At 42.9% G+C, this 15617-nt stretch overlaps 1 protein-coding gene across 1 annotated transcript in view; it reads right to left on the reverse strand.

Annotated features, from left to right (window-relative positions):
* abi1a (abl-interactor 1a) overlaps positions 1 to 15617 on the reverse strand; it is a 49435-nt gene that overhangs the window by 4518 nt on the left and 29300 nt on the right. The window contains 6 exon segments of the mRNA XM_071895432.2: positions 639 to 929; positions 3392 to 3446; positions 3448 to 3533; positions 5017 to 5117; positions 9806 to 9958; positions 10947 to 11050. Coding sequence (XP_071751533.2) covers positions 639 to 929; positions 3392 to 3446; positions 3448 to 3533; positions 5017 to 5117; positions 9806 to 9958; positions 10947 to 11050 — 790 coding nt within the window.

Raw genomic sequence — 15617 nt, forward strand, 5'->3', positions numbered from 1 at the left:
TTCAACTAATTGTTGAGCTCTATTTGGGACACTGAGAAGCAGTCCAGATATAGACGATACATCCTACCAACAGAGTCAAGGCTGAGGATGGCAGGCCAGGACAAAAGCCCAAAAATAAACCCTGTGCTTAAGTCGGTGCACCTCTAGGCTGCTGGTCACCTTGTGGAGCCCAGACACTACAATTTAGACGACAGTTAGAGTTGAGTATATACAGACGGCCTTTGGTGGAGACAAAACCCTTATGATGTACAATGCCTTTTACAAGGAAAAGTTCAGATCATGCTTTTAAGTGAGGCCAAAAAGCTGTGATTCCATATTGATCGTCTGCATTGTATCGAGGCTTTCTGCGTCGATACTAAAGACATCCCACTGCTGGACAAAAAGCCTTAACCTGCACTTTCGGAGTAAAGGGGAAAGTCAATAATTGTGTCAAGAATACAAGCTTGACCTTCTGAAAGCAATGACTAAGACTTTCGCATATGAGCTGCTTGTCTGCCGCTGTAAAGGTTAGCTTGCTTTAGTATGTGAATGTGCAGGATTTGTGAGAAATGTGACTTGTAGAGTGTGAGGTTATGTGCCTTAGTGACAGTATATAACCTATAAAGCGGGCTGGGGAGCTGGAGACAGAAGGGTCTTACTTGAGTTCTGGCCATAACCAGGAGTGCCTCCATTAATATGAGGCTGCTGTTGCTGCTGCTGCTGCTGTTGCTGTAGCTGCTGTTGCTGCTGCTGCTGCTGCTGCTGCTGCTGTAGTTGCTGCTGCTGCTGCAAGGAGAACTGGGAAGTGACGGACGGCGCCCGGCGGTACGTGCCCGTGGCCGAAACCATAGAGACAGAGGAGTTGGAGGGGTTGTGCCGCGAGATCTGCCGCGAGATGGTGCCGAACTGGGACATGGGGATAGGGCCCAGACCGGGGCCGGGGGCCACCGCTAGAACCACCCAAAGACAGGGAGGAAGAGAGGAGACCAAAGAGGGAAGGGGGAGTTAGAGAGGAGGTAGAAAGGGGATGAGAATCACAAGGAGGGGGAGGAAAACAAGGGCCCAGAATATGAATCAGTAAGAGGATTAAGATATATTTTGATTGTTTAAATATTGATTAGAGCCCCAAACCTGTTGAGAAGAAACCAACAACAACAACAACCAATCAGAAAGAGGAGGGAAGCTAGGAAAGCAAAATAGGGATTTCTGTTTGATAGCAGTGTTACACAGTTGTATTTCACAAGGGGTAAAATCAACAGAAAAACAACAGACTCCCAACAGGCTTTCTGAATACAACCGGCACATCACATGCGCTCGGTTCTTTTGAAACGCAGCGAAGGAAAAAGGGGGAAAAAGGATTGAGCGAGCAGAGGAAGCGAGAGCAGCGGCAGGTTGGGCTGCCCTCGGGCGGATCCTGCAGGTTTCTGACCATCGCTCGGCGGAATTCAAATGAATCGATAGTAAAAAACCAACTTTTCCCCCCGTCACACACTTTTCAAAGACATGATTATAAATGTTGTACGACCAGCTGAACTATCACAAGAGACGAAGACAGAGCGCAGATATCATACATCATTACCTCGGTGCAAATTTAACTCACAGCAGGGCAACAACTGACGAATCCATTTCTTAGAACCACATCATCTCTTTCACATCAGCATTTTCACAAGAAACACCTCACAACATTTGGATTGGATTTACAACCATTGAGCCAGGTGTGTGTGTGTGTGTGTGAGAGAGAGAGAGAAAGAGAGAGAGAAGGGGAGGGAGATAGAAAGATTTATTTTGTTCTACTTGGGCATTTCCCGTTTGCAGTGCCAGATAACAGAAGCTCTCTCTCAGGAGAGGCCCGGCTCTTAGATAGGGATGGGTGGAACCAGAGGAAGTGAGGACTCAGAGGAACACAGGAGCAAACAAACCATCAAACAAACTTCTGCATTTTGTCACTGGCAGAAGTAATTACAGCTGAAATATGTCACTGATGTCCTGAGGATAAAATGTGCATGTTTCAAGTGCTCGTCTTCAGTGTTTTAAGTGTTTTAAGCAGATAAACAGTACACACATAGTTTTTACAACAGCTGGATACAGTTCAGCCTTGCAGAAATATGACAGTAAATCAAATATATACCACCCAATGATTCAGAGTCAACACCCCATGTAAATTAAAGCTGCACTAGGCAATATTAAATGTTTGAGGTTAACTGAATTTTTTGGACTTTTGGACTACGCAACATCAGTAGACACCGCAAAATCTCTGTTTTGGACCTAAATCTCTGTTTTGTATTTCACGAGTTTTGATTCATCACTTCTTGTGCATGAACATTTCCTGCCAGTTAGTGGGGATGGGACGCTCTTCTCTGTTGCAGCCCTGCTTTGTGATTTAGGCTGATAAGACTGCTGTACCTTCACATAAAAGTCTTGCCTAATGCAGCTTTAACCACAACCGTTTTTCTGGGAAATAGAAAAGGAAACAAAACAGTGAAGGAGTCTCTAAAAACCCCTTAGGGCAAATTAATTTTGTATGTTTTCTTATTTGAACTGTATAAACATGGCCTGTGCTCTGCCCGCACAGTATCTGGGCCTACAGTTTTTTAAATGATAATTCTTGAATGTAAACTGTAGATCTCATCATTGACTCTGTCAACCAGGATAGCAAATAGGCTTTGATATTTCATTAGCTCGAGGTCATATGTAAATTTCCAATTTGAACAATTCTGCAGACTAAATTTCAGATTTGCTTGGCCTTTGGCAACAACAGGCAGTTTCATTAGAGACTTCTTTACAGAGCTAATATAGTAGATGAGGAGGAATAGAGAAGTACAGCAGCAGCACCACTGAGCATTCAGAGAGATATTACTGAACTGTGATTACAATGAAAGGCCAGAGCCTTCTTCACAAGCTGCAACACACATGTGCACACAGTATAAGTTGCATTCACACTGCAAGCAACATGATCAACAAGTCACTGGAAGTCCATTATTTTCCTACAGAGCTGAGCGACCAGGGATGTTTGGGTTTGATGGCAACCTCTCAAGTCATTTTGTTTTATCTATTTTCAATTAATGCTACCTAATTAGTGCTTGCTATGTTTACTCAACAAAATAATGTAATGTAATGAAAGGCAAAAGCAAAGCAGCTAAAAATATAAATACATAGCTACTTTTTCTTGGTAAACTTGGTAGATGCAACCAGAGCCTCTCGCACCAATCACAATTGATCAGAATAAAGCGACCCATCAGTCAAGTTGCTCGCAGTGTGTACAAGCTGTCGGACACCCACACACACCCGCCACACACAGACACCGCTCTCCATGCATCCCCCGCCATGAGCAGATGACAGTAGCTTTGCCGATTGTCCGCCGTCCAGACAGCAGAGGAGACGGAAGCTGCCTTCGTGGCCCGAGGAGTCTCACCTATGGATGATGCTGCCGCCGGGGCGCTGAGGCCGGGCAGAGGAGGTGGAGCAGGTGGAGCAGGTGGAGCAGGTGGAGGAGGAGGAGGAGGGGGGGGGCGGGGGAGGCGGAGGAGCCCCCGGGGGAGCGGACATGGACGGGACTGAAACGAGTCGGTCGGAGCCGATACATTAGTGAGCGTTTGAGGCTGAATGGAGCGGGAGCGCCGTCAGCCTCCTGCACCCCCTACGCTATTACATAACGACACATCACTTTATTCAAGAACCCTCGGGGGCCGGGAGAATGTTTCACACATACTTGGACGCGCTCCTTTTGTGGTTCGGGTATGAACAGAGCGTTGCCATGGTGACAAGCTTGCAGGGAGAGCTGCAGTTAAGTCCTACGCTGCCGGCCTGATCATGGCTCCACGGAGGATGGAGCCGAGGTAGAACAGCTGCTACGTAAAAAACTAAATTACTTCTTCTTCAGTTCCGTTTAAATCATTTGCAAAAGTTAAACGCAGTACTATGTGAGGCTTGTGTATGGTTTAATGCGATACTGAATGAAGCCTGTGTGTGGTGTAATGTGGGCCTTACTGTTCCACTATAAAGCAGCAGGCCTAACGCAGCTTGGCCTATTTACAGAGTAGGATAGAGAATCAGCTGTGCTTAGAACACAATGGGCCTGCATAATCCCTGTCTGGTAAACATAGGCTTTGCGTAGTGTAGTCTCAAATCACTACCCGCAAATAGCACATTTACATTTACACCTTGTCAAGTGATGCCTATTATTAGAATATACATATATATGAATACATTTACTGTATGTCTGTATGTTGTTTCCTGACGTTTGTTGCAACCAAAGTGATTATATCATCTAAAATGTCCCAATTTTGTAAGCAAATGTCTTTAATGAACTAGTAACTTTAATAATAACACATAATTGTTGTTTTTTTTATTCTGGATTGGCACTCTTCATATATAAGATACATACTTTACACTAAAGACAATGTGGTATGTAGTAGTTTGTCTACTGTCTGATGTATGTACAAATGTAAACAAAGGCTGAAGCTCACACATGTACACTATGTGCATGTACACAAACAGCATAACCCTGCAGGCTCATCATTGTCTCTTGTCACTGTTTAACAAGAGCGTTGCCTCATTTTACACACAGGACACACAGAATAGGGTTTGACTGATAAGGGTTTTTGAAGGCAGATACCGATATTTTTGGATTGGAGTTGCCATATACAGTATTTTAAATAACAGATATATTGTGATGATATTCTGTATACATAACTTTGACCATTTTCATGCCAAAAAAACCCCAATCTAAGAATTACAAGTATTCAGCATTTCCCCCATAATTGTATTCTTGCCTGGGAAGAAAAGTTTCTGAAACAGCACTAAAACAAATGCTCAGGTGGGTTAGCAGCTTTACAGAATTTCTCCCCTGACGCTAGTCGAGTCAAATCATACCATCACCTACTTTAAAACGGCAAGACCAACTGCCCGATATCTGTTCTTTATTGAAAGGCCAATATCGACCTGTTACATCACCAAATCGATATAAGTGTCTGATCCTAATGCAGAATACCAAATTATGGGATGCATCGCTGCATAAGCCGCAGCAGTCAGGCTCACCTGGTCCAGAGTTGGGGATGGAGGGTGTAGGCACGGCGATGGGAATGCCAATACCGCTGCTGCCGCTGTTCTCCCTGCTGCTGCTGCCCCCGCTGCTTCCACTGAGGAGGAGAGACAGGCAGAGGAGGTCAGGCACAGAGAAACAGGACATCCTTTCTATTGAGGCCAACCTGCTGAGGCCACACAGTAGGTAGGTAACGCTGCAGTTATACACGTGTGCTTATGTCCTATTTAGAAGTACAATACACCTCAGTTGAATTTCCACTTTCCTTTAAAGTATAACTTTTCTCGACTTAAGCCGTATTTTCTCATCTTTTTCCATCACACCGATCGATCCTGACCAAAATCCCGTCAGTTGCTTCACTATAGAGCGACTTCAGTCTTGCTTGTCATTACAGAGCGAGCGTCGATATGTTGGAAAAACATGCTTTGGGTGCTTTTGGGGTTGATTTTTAGAGTATTGGCCTATTCGTTGGCCCGTTAGGACTGTATTGGAGAGCGGCGCACCCAGGCAAGCAAGATGTAAATAGCTCTATATTGAAGCTATTGATGAGATTTGGGTCAGAATCAACCAACATGATGGGAAAAGATGGAATAGGGTCCAGGTCAGGAATGGCTTAGAGTTATGCTTTTCATATGCAAAGCACTTTAAAAATGTCTCCCTTCAGATCCTCCAGTCAAAACACAAAATAAATCACACTGATGATCATATACATATGCTGGATTTTTTGTTGTTGCCATTTTTGCTTTTATTTGATAGTTAACAGTAGAGAGAGGGTGACATGTGACAAAAGTCCCGGGCCAGATTCAAAACGAGGACATTGTGGGTACATAGCATGCGCCACAAACGCCCCACATGCCGTACGAATGACCTAAAAGGAACAAAGACTAAGTTGTGTGTAACGGCTTTATTAGACCATCAGTTCACACATGGATTTGACGCAGAATATGGGAAACTAAAGGAGAACATAGGAATGCTGTTTGTATGTCACCCCGTTTTGACCCTGAGGCTTCAACGATCAATGGCCTGGCCGACTAAACCCCTCTCCCCTCCCGTCTCTCTCTCTCTCTGGGGCCGGCCTTGATCCTCATGCCTACTCTAACCCCTCACCCCACCTCTCCTTTACACCTCTTTCATCCCTGCTATTCAATTGATCCCTCTCCCTTCTTCTCCCTATCTCTCATCCCTATCCCTCCTCGTCCTCCTGTTCTCATCTCTGTGAAGTGATCCCCCATCCGTCTCCCTAACCCTTCACCCCCTTCTCCTCTGATTCCTCCCATTCGAGTGCCACCCCACCCCCCCCCCCCCGCCTCCCCCCACATCTCTTTATCCCCTATCCCATCATCCCCCTCTCTTCTTCTTCCTCCTCCTCTCTGATCCATGTCGGTCTAGGCCCGGGGCTCTCCAGGCACAAACAGCGGGGGTTACCCCTCTGGAGGATGTTAGTGGCAAGAGGAGCTAAGTGTCTGAGGGGATAAAGGCTGAAACAACATGGTGTCATCCCTCTTTTGAAGTGAGCGTACATACTCCACTCCCCATCTGCATGTTTGGGATTTATCCGTTTCTAATCCCTCTATAACTTACCCTCTTCCTTTCCTGACTCATTCATCTCTCTTTTACAGCTTTCTCTTTCTCCCTCCCCTTTTTCCTCCATCCTCATCTTTCTTTCAAATCATTGGCTATGGAAGAAAAAGCACTCGGCTCAATCTCCCCTGCTCCACTTCCCTGTCTGCCTAACTCATTCACATTTCACTAGCCAGCCTCTACTCAAGAGGGTGAGCTTCATATAATTCAACCCTCTGCAACACACACACACACACCCACCCAGGCATTCGAGAAGTTCTTGCTTATTTGCACATAACTGACAAAAATGACTGGAATCCAATGAAAAGAGCCAACATTCTCACTGAAAACAGAGAAAAAGCAAACAAAATGTTCAAGTATGTGCTTCACACCCACAGAGCAGTAGTTGAGGAATGGATATCCAAGTATCAATTACGCCGGATTCACACTTACTCTTGTGCATGTCACACCGTATTTTGAGACCGACAATAACCGAACAGAACTGGTAATTGTTCAATAGGTTCGGTTTGATAAGGGTCAAGAGGTGGTCAAGGTTAGAAATATTGTATAATTACTTTTAGTTTTGGATTAGAGCAGACAAAGAGAGCGGAGTTCAAGTGGATTTACGCAGAACAAAAGGTTCTTGCAACAAAGTGCAGCTCATCAGCTTGTTAGATTAGTGGACTGTTGGGGAAGAAAGGCTGGTACAATTCTGGAAAAGTGAAAAAGACAGTTTTGAAAAAGTGGAAAAGTCAGGGTGAAATACTCTGAACAGACAGTGAGATGAAGTTATACTGGATAAAGTTTAATATTGATTTTATTTTGAATAATCTGTGTCTTTTGGTGCATGCTATATCCACAGAGCCATACAGTATCTAGAGTGCATACATTTTAGTATGGATGGCCCAAGCAGGACTCAAACCCCTAACCCTGTGTGTCGGCACCATAAAACCAATTTTATTATTAGGAGATGATGACTGACTCTGATGACTAGGATAAGCATCTTTGCTAAAAACAGATGGCTTCAAACAGGATCCCAGCATATGAAATTGTAATCTGTCCCACAAAAAGATATTAGATATTGAATAGGAAAAGTACAGATGAGAGACACTGGTGCCCATCTCTAGCACTTGCAGAGATGCGTGCGTACACACACACACACACACACGCCTGTATTGAATTTAGACCTCAGTTGAGGATGGCAGAGACCGATGAGCTGAATAAGCACGGCTGGCTTGCAGCCTGTGTAATCAAATAGTGATGCCACAGCAATAACAGGCTAAGCAGGCCGGGTACAGTCCAACTCGGAGGACAGCAGCAGGTTGTTAAAGGGACATTACCTGGAGTCTCATTTCTCCCAGGTTGACTTTTAACCGGAAACCAGACGCCAGATCGGCAACAGCGATGCTGAACCACCAAGTTTGTTTCTTTTTTTTTGTTGCTCCACAAGCTTTGAAACCATTAATTATTAAGACAGCAATAAAACCTGGAGTTGGATTTTTATTGAGAAAGGAAATGAACAGGAAGTGGGGACTCGAGTCACATGACTTGGAATACTTGAGACTTGACTTGGGTTCTGGTGACTTATTATTGAAGTTCAAACTGATTATAGAACTCAAACTCTTGATGCTCTTACCAAGTTTTTATCCTATTAAAACCATATTGCATTGAAAAGTCCTAGATATTTTGTTTTCTTTAAGATATTAAATTGATACTGGACTCTTGATTTGTTCTGACTTGACTTGGTGTTCTACATTTAGACTTGGGACTTGTGCCTCAAGACTTGACACCGACTTGGGACTCGAGCAATGCTGACTTGGTCACGCACCTCTGGATATGAAGCTGTGAAAGTAGAAGGCGGGGAGGAACGACTGTGAATGAGCGAGTGTGTTGATGCATGTGTGCAAACATACATGAGTGAGAGAAGAGAGGAGTGAGGAGAGGGAGGGGAAAGTGAAGAGTTATGTAATATTTATGAGCGTCATAGTCAGCATTACAGGCTTTTTAGCTAATGAGGCGACTTCATTCACTCATAACTCAAATTTGATGAAAGCGTCTCTCTCTCTTTTTCAGAGTACAGATTTCTGGGTAACGATTCTGAGAGCCGCGCTCGGGGGTTTCTATTCTGTAGTTGACTTAGGGGTTTCAAACAGCACTTTATATCACAGGCTTTTAGAGATATTAATATCAGAGTGATTCAGGCTTTCGGTCAGAATCCCTCCAAGCCTTGTCAGACAAATGCTGGATTTAGTGTAGCGGAGGAGAGGAAGAGGTGTGAAAGAGCGCTAAGCTGCTGAACTAAATGAAGAGATTAGAACTATCTGACATGGCGGGTACCGATGGTTTTTTTAGAGTGCTGCTTTTCTCACATTATGGGTAGCAGAGAGCGGCTGTGAGAGTACGTGTTGAGTTTAGAGGTGCAGCTGGGAACACTAATTGCTCTCATGTCTATCCAAAAACGGAGGAAAAAAAAAAGTGAAAAGCACTACTTCTGCGAATACACTGGTATTATGTTAAAAGAAAAAAAAAACATTCCGAGAGTTATACAGGCTCACATTGGTGTGCACAGGCTTTATAGTGGGGTTTGAAAATTGACAGTCACCAGTAGTTTTGCAATGAAGCTGCCAATAGCTGATATTTTATGGCGTCTGTATATTTAAATTTGACACATTTTCATGAAAAAATTTCCCCCAAAATGACAAGTATTCAGTGTTTCCCCCCAGAATTTTCTTCTTTGCAGGGTGGAAAAGCCTCTGAAACAGCATTTAGACCATTGGAAACTAAAACTCTCCACTGAAACCAATGCTAATTAACTTCTCAGGTTTTGTTAGCAGCTCCGTAAGGCAGGGTGTGGCCAGTCTCACTGCAGGTTTTACAGACTGCTGGTTGAACATAATCATATTCTCACTTCCATCACATTAGCCGTGTGCAACAGTGACTGGCTGATATCCAGTTTTTATTAAAAGGCCTATATCGACCCTATATATATATATATATATATATATATAGACAGTATATCGGCAAACCATTACATTATACCCTACTTTATAGCTTCATGTCTGTTGATGTGTCACCTAAAAGCATCTAAGCATTTAAGCATAAAGCATTATGTCTGTGTGGGTGTCTTTTTGTGACTGTAAGTGAATCACTGCATCTGTATGTGTGTGTGTGTGTGTGTGTGTGAATGACGGCATTTTCTTGCCCGGTGCAAACGCTCTCATCTACCTGTGTGTGCGTGGCCTCTGGTTGAGGGATGCGGTGCGTCCGGGGCTGTGCTGCGGGCCGTGCTGGCTGCCCAGCCGGGCGGGGCTGGTCATGTAGTCGTTGGGCACCGTGGGCGGCTTCACCGGCTCCAGGGTCTTATAGGACGTGTTGCGTCTGCCGCGGCCGGAGATGGTGAAAACGAAATCAAATAAATCGAGAACAAGAATTCAGCCTGGTCATAGTTCAGTGCAAATTCTAACTGAATCCTACTATCTCAACTGTGAGGGAGTGTTCACTGGAGCGCCACAAATCCTATCAGTTCACCCAGCTGGATACTGAGCAGCAGCCATGTGTGCTAAAGGCTGGAAACGAGCACATCAGAGTTTAACCTTGGCGTTAGTGTCTGATTAGTGTCGCCGACTGCTGCTCTGCATCAGACGATGGCGGGCAACAAGGCGTGACACCTATTATACACTGACAGATAAAAAAAAGTTCAGGTAACTTCTCAAACTTTTGTTCCTGGGGTCTTTTTTCTTTCCCTTCACACTACCAGTCAAAAGTTTGGAAACACAACATTTTTCTTTATTTCTTTATACCATTTTCCACATTTTAGAATAATAGTAAATATATCCATGTTATTTCATAAAAACTATGAAATAACACAAATGGAATTGTGCAGTGACCAAAAAAGTGTTAAACAAATCAAAACTATCTAATATTTTAGATTCTTTAAAGTAGCCGCCCTTTGCCTTGATGGAAAGGCAAAGGCTTTGGAAAGAAATTCATACATAGGATCAACTTCACTATTTATATTTGTCTAAGAAACAAATTTCAAGCATTTAAGCATAAGCCTTGAGATGAAAATGGCTTTAAGATAATGAAAAACATAGAACATTCAATCAGGTGTGTCCAAACTTTTGACTGGTAGTGTATATGCACATAAACTGAAACCTAAATCAAAATGATGCTGCGAGTCGCTTCAGCAATAAATCAAAACGTGACAATCAAACATACAGTTTTGTAAGAAGGCTCCTAAAAATAAATGTATGTATTTAAACTGTATATTCTTTAAATCGCCCCCACAAGAGCACACATTTCATTTTGCGTCTCATAATTAGAGGATTAGTCTTCCCTTCCACGGTGACTAAAATGGAAATCTTACCCAAGAGTGCCACGCCCGGACATGGGCGGGCTGGGCGGCTTCTGCGTCGGTGGATTGGTCCTCGATAGTGTTCCTCCTCTGATCGACTGATTGTTTCCATGTTGCTGTGGATAGAAGAAAAAATTAAGGTGCTGCTTTCAGAGAGAAATGTAAGGCTTGACTGGAGGTGATCAGTAATTGTACGACAACTATCGAATGTTATAGGCTTCCCAGATACCAATTCTTTACATATCTCTATGTGTGTTATTTGAAGGGAACGTGTCGTCATATTGAAGTGACGCCAAGCCCCAGCTTGCAGCAACCGATGCTGACAACTGGCCAGTTATTCATGACTGCAGGTCTTTAACTCAGTCACAAGGTGTTGACTGTTGGTTAGAAACTTCTGGGTTAATTTCAACAAGGCTTCTTGCAAAACACATTTATTTCATGTGTTCCTCTTATGCTCTGCCAAGCGCATAACCACGAATAAAGATAACGACTTAAAGTGTGACAGGACTGAATGTTTGCATTGTTTTATATAACATTTGAGTTGGGATATTGCCCGGTTAAATATTGCTGCAAAAGGAAACTTCGGGTCATGTATGTTTCATCTGGGAAACCCATAAGGACATACGGGACACTTATGGACGACTATGCAACATGTAATATAAATGACAACATACAAGATTGGTAAATTGACATGGGGGAGGTGTGTTACAGAGGATCAGATTGTGGGTTCTTGACTAAGTGGACTATAAGTTGGTTAATGGGAAATAAATGGGAAACGACAACAATAACCACATGTATAGGGGTTTGCTGTAAGAGGGAGCTGGAGGAGTCTATCAATAATACACTATAGCAAAATGGGTCATGTGACAAACCAGACTTACCTTGGCTTTTAGCCACTTAGCGTGGGCGAAGAAGAAGAAAAAAAAAAGAGAAACAGAAAGAGGGTGTGTCAAAATGGCCATGTCTAAACGGATAAGCACAACTCAAAGTACAAGTGAGCAAGAGAAAAACGGTTCCTCATGCTATTTACACCGAGTAAACATTTAGCAAGACCTGGGCAGGTCAGTGGTTACAAGTCATCGTGCCACAGGAAAACACTGCGGCTCCTGACTGTTGTTCTCCAGACTCACATCTACCACACCCACTGCAGTCAGACTGGAAGGAATTCACAGGGATCTGATGGCCCGACTGTTGTGCACGAGTGAAACAAGTTTGTCACTATCTTAACTGGGCTGTCATGGTTTCTGAGACTGTATACCGCTAAGAATTTACCTTTTGTATATCGTAATGCTGGTATTGTCTGCCAGCTGTTAGTCTGTGGTGTTTGTAAGCTACTTTTTCACATTATTTCCTGGATTGAACTCCAAATCATGTCAGTTTCTCATCATAAATGCATTATTTGCAAGATAAAAAACAAGCTCTTGACCATGTGTGAGCTGAGGCTGACGTCTAAGAGATGGAACCAGCTAACATCAGGCCGATCTGCAGTTTTGACAACTACAGAGTCAAGTGGCTCATCTATAATGCAGGCTCCCTGGTGGTGTTTGTAGAAAGCACTGAAGCATCACAAGACCACAAGAGAGAGCAGATGAAACAAAAATAAAGTTGGGGTGGGTCAGTGCGAGGTGATCTCTGCCTCTCTGGTCTTTAAAACAGGAAGTGGAGCAGTTTCGGATGGTATACTTCATGCACAAAAGTCACTCTGCCCAAGTTATCAGACCAAGACATGATTCAATTTACAATCTAGGTCAAGCTACACAGTCTAAGGCCACCCATATCTTTCTGGCAAATACTGTATCTCTGTTTCGCCTCTGTTTGGTAACAGCTGAGTTGAATTACGGACAGACAGGTTCAGATTAAGGTCATTATCAAGTTCAAAAGGCTTAGCATGTCAAGCTGGAAATCTAGTGCGCTTTCAGTCTGTCAAAGCAAAGTGAGTCTGCTGGGTCAATGTTCAGCACAGGAGGAGACAACCCAAACACTTCCAGAGGTCAGGGAATGAATGAAGCTTTTCTAACCAGAGTAAAACTATGTTATATGACAGTGGCTAATGTGCTAACTGTGTTATGAATAATGTGACTATAAAATGAAGGCCAGGGAGATTAGACATATCTGAAGGCCCTGAGAGGAGAAAGTCAGATGTCACTCACCTTCAAAGGAAGCTAAGAGCAGCATATTATTCCAGTGAATATCTAGCAACCCATTAAAACCTACTTTTTTTCCCCCAAATGAGGTGATACAGTAGAAAATACCATCATTTGTAACATCACAAATGGCAACTTGTTAACTTGTAACTGACACAAAACACGCAACCAACTTCAAAAACAACATCTGACATCATCGGCCCTGCGTTCCCGAAAGCCCCGCTGACTAGATTAAGCATCAGCTGACTGCAGGAATAAATCTCATCTTTTGCATCAATGCTGAAAAACACCATGTCACTGTCAGCGCGCCTTGGGAAGCAGGGGGCGCGCTGATCTGTGTCATGTGATCCCAGTGACAAGGCAGGTTACATGATCAGTGTAATGCTACTGCGCATTATCAAACAGATTCATTTTACCTTCCATCCTGCCTTCTCCTTTTCCTTAAATCGCTCCCATTCCTCTATCGCTCCTTCTGATCTGAATACAGCTTCTCTTCAATAATGTACACTACCAGTCAAAAGTTTGGACACACGCATTTTTCTTTATTTTTTACTATTTTTCACATTTTAGAATAATAGTAAAGACATCAAAGCTATGAAATAACACAGATGGAATCATCCAGTGACCAAAAAAGTGTTAAACAAATCAAAACTATCTTATATTTTAGATTCTTTACAGTAGCCGCCCTTTGCCTTGATGGAAAGGCAAAGGCTTTGGAAAGAAATTCATACATTAGGCATCAACTTCACTATTTATATTTGTCTAAGGAACAAATTTCAAGCATTTAAGCAGAAGCCTTTAGATCAAAATGGCTTTAAGAGAATGAAAAACATAGAACATTCAATCCAAACTTTTGACTGGTAGTGTATATTCTGCATTGAGTTTCTCTCTTCTGTATATCAGTTCACACATTAGCGTGACTCAGATTTAAGTGTCTAAACATTGTGTGACACTGCGAAACCAATTCAACATTTAGGGTAACACTCAGGCAGATGCTGATAGTTTCACGGTTAACTGGAGGCTACACACATGATTTAAACTCCCATTAAAGCATTGAGTCTGGTCAGTAAGTAAACCATGGCTATAGATATTCTATACAGGCCGGGCATCTGACAGCAGTCATCGCAGGCTGCTGTATGATTTAATATGCAGTATTGATGTTGGATATTGATTACCTCTTTGGGCTGCGACATGCACAGATGAGAGGAGGTGAGTGATGTAGGACTGCTGTGTGTACGGGAGCATGGGAGCCTGTGTGTGTGTGTGTGTGTGTGTTCTTTTCCACACTCATATCACATTCACGAGCTCAATGCCGCATTTATAAAGACATTTGAGGGAGCAAATCCATTGGGATTAGGCCCAGAGAGTAATATGTGCGGGACTAATTTTCTTAAAATAGATGCATCAAAACAGTCTCAAAGGACCCATGAAGCATGATGTTTTCAGTAATTTGACACCATTGTACAAAACATGTGTACCCTCATCTCAGTAATATCCTAATTTGCTGCATCTCATCTATTTATTGCAGCAGAGTCAGGATCCAAGATGATTCAAATGGACCTCATTATGATCGTTTTTATTTCTTTGCCCTGTAATTCTATGGGGATTCATTCTTTCATTTTGAAGAATGTAATTATCATTTAGTCTCTACTTTTGCTATGCATGCATGTTAGAAAATTGTAGGGGGGAAAAAATCAATGTGAGCTACTAATTTTGAACTGAATTTACAAAGTTACATTTTTCATGGACCAAATTTTGGCTTGAATTTTGTTGTTAAGGGCAAAATTATGCATGCGAACCTTTCATAAACAAAGGGAAATTAGACAACTGCTCTCACATATGCTGCCTATAAGCAAAACACTCAAACATTAAGTTACATGTCTTTTTGAAATATCGTCTAATGATCAAAGAGCAATTTTAGTTATACTGCAATTTTTGAAAGAAACACATAATTCCATCATATTCTCAAAAGCACGGCCTACATAAACAGAACTTGACACTTTTAACTACATTATAGTCATGATAATGTGGAAAACTTGGTCTCATTGTGGTGAGAAACATACCCAAATAATACGTTTCACATCCCATTAGGCGACACACCCCTCCACCATGACAGACGGGCCCAATGAAATTTGCCACATAGGAAATTGAGAGTGGCACAATGGCTTTTATCCCGCCTTATCAATGCCTATCATTCTACGGGACGGTAATGGTGGGCCCCTAATCCAATCTGCCTGACAGCAGCAATTGATCGGCTGATTGATGGGGCAGCGGAAGCCCAAAGGGGGGCAGACGGAGATCGCAAAATGCCTCCAGCCATCAGGATATGATGTCATTACCACCTCTGTCACGGCGACCCATATGACCCCTAAAGTAAGCCCTAATGGCAGGACAGGAAGCGTTTGAGTGGGTCATACTTGGGAGAACCTACTTTATGAAAAGAATTTCTACTGAGGGAGTTCATTACATCAAAATCTGCTTGTTCCAAAGACCCATTTTCCCCCAATCACATTTTCACTGGTTTGAAATAAAACGACAA

This window comes from Centroberyx gerrardi, chromosome 22, assembly GCF_048128805.1.
Source record: "Centroberyx gerrardi isolate f3 chromosome 22, fCenGer3.hap1.cur.20231027, whole genome shotgun sequence".
In the NCBI taxonomy this organism is placed as follows: Eukaryota; Metazoa; Chordata; class Actinopteri; order Beryciformes; family Berycidae; genus Centroberyx; species Centroberyx gerrardi.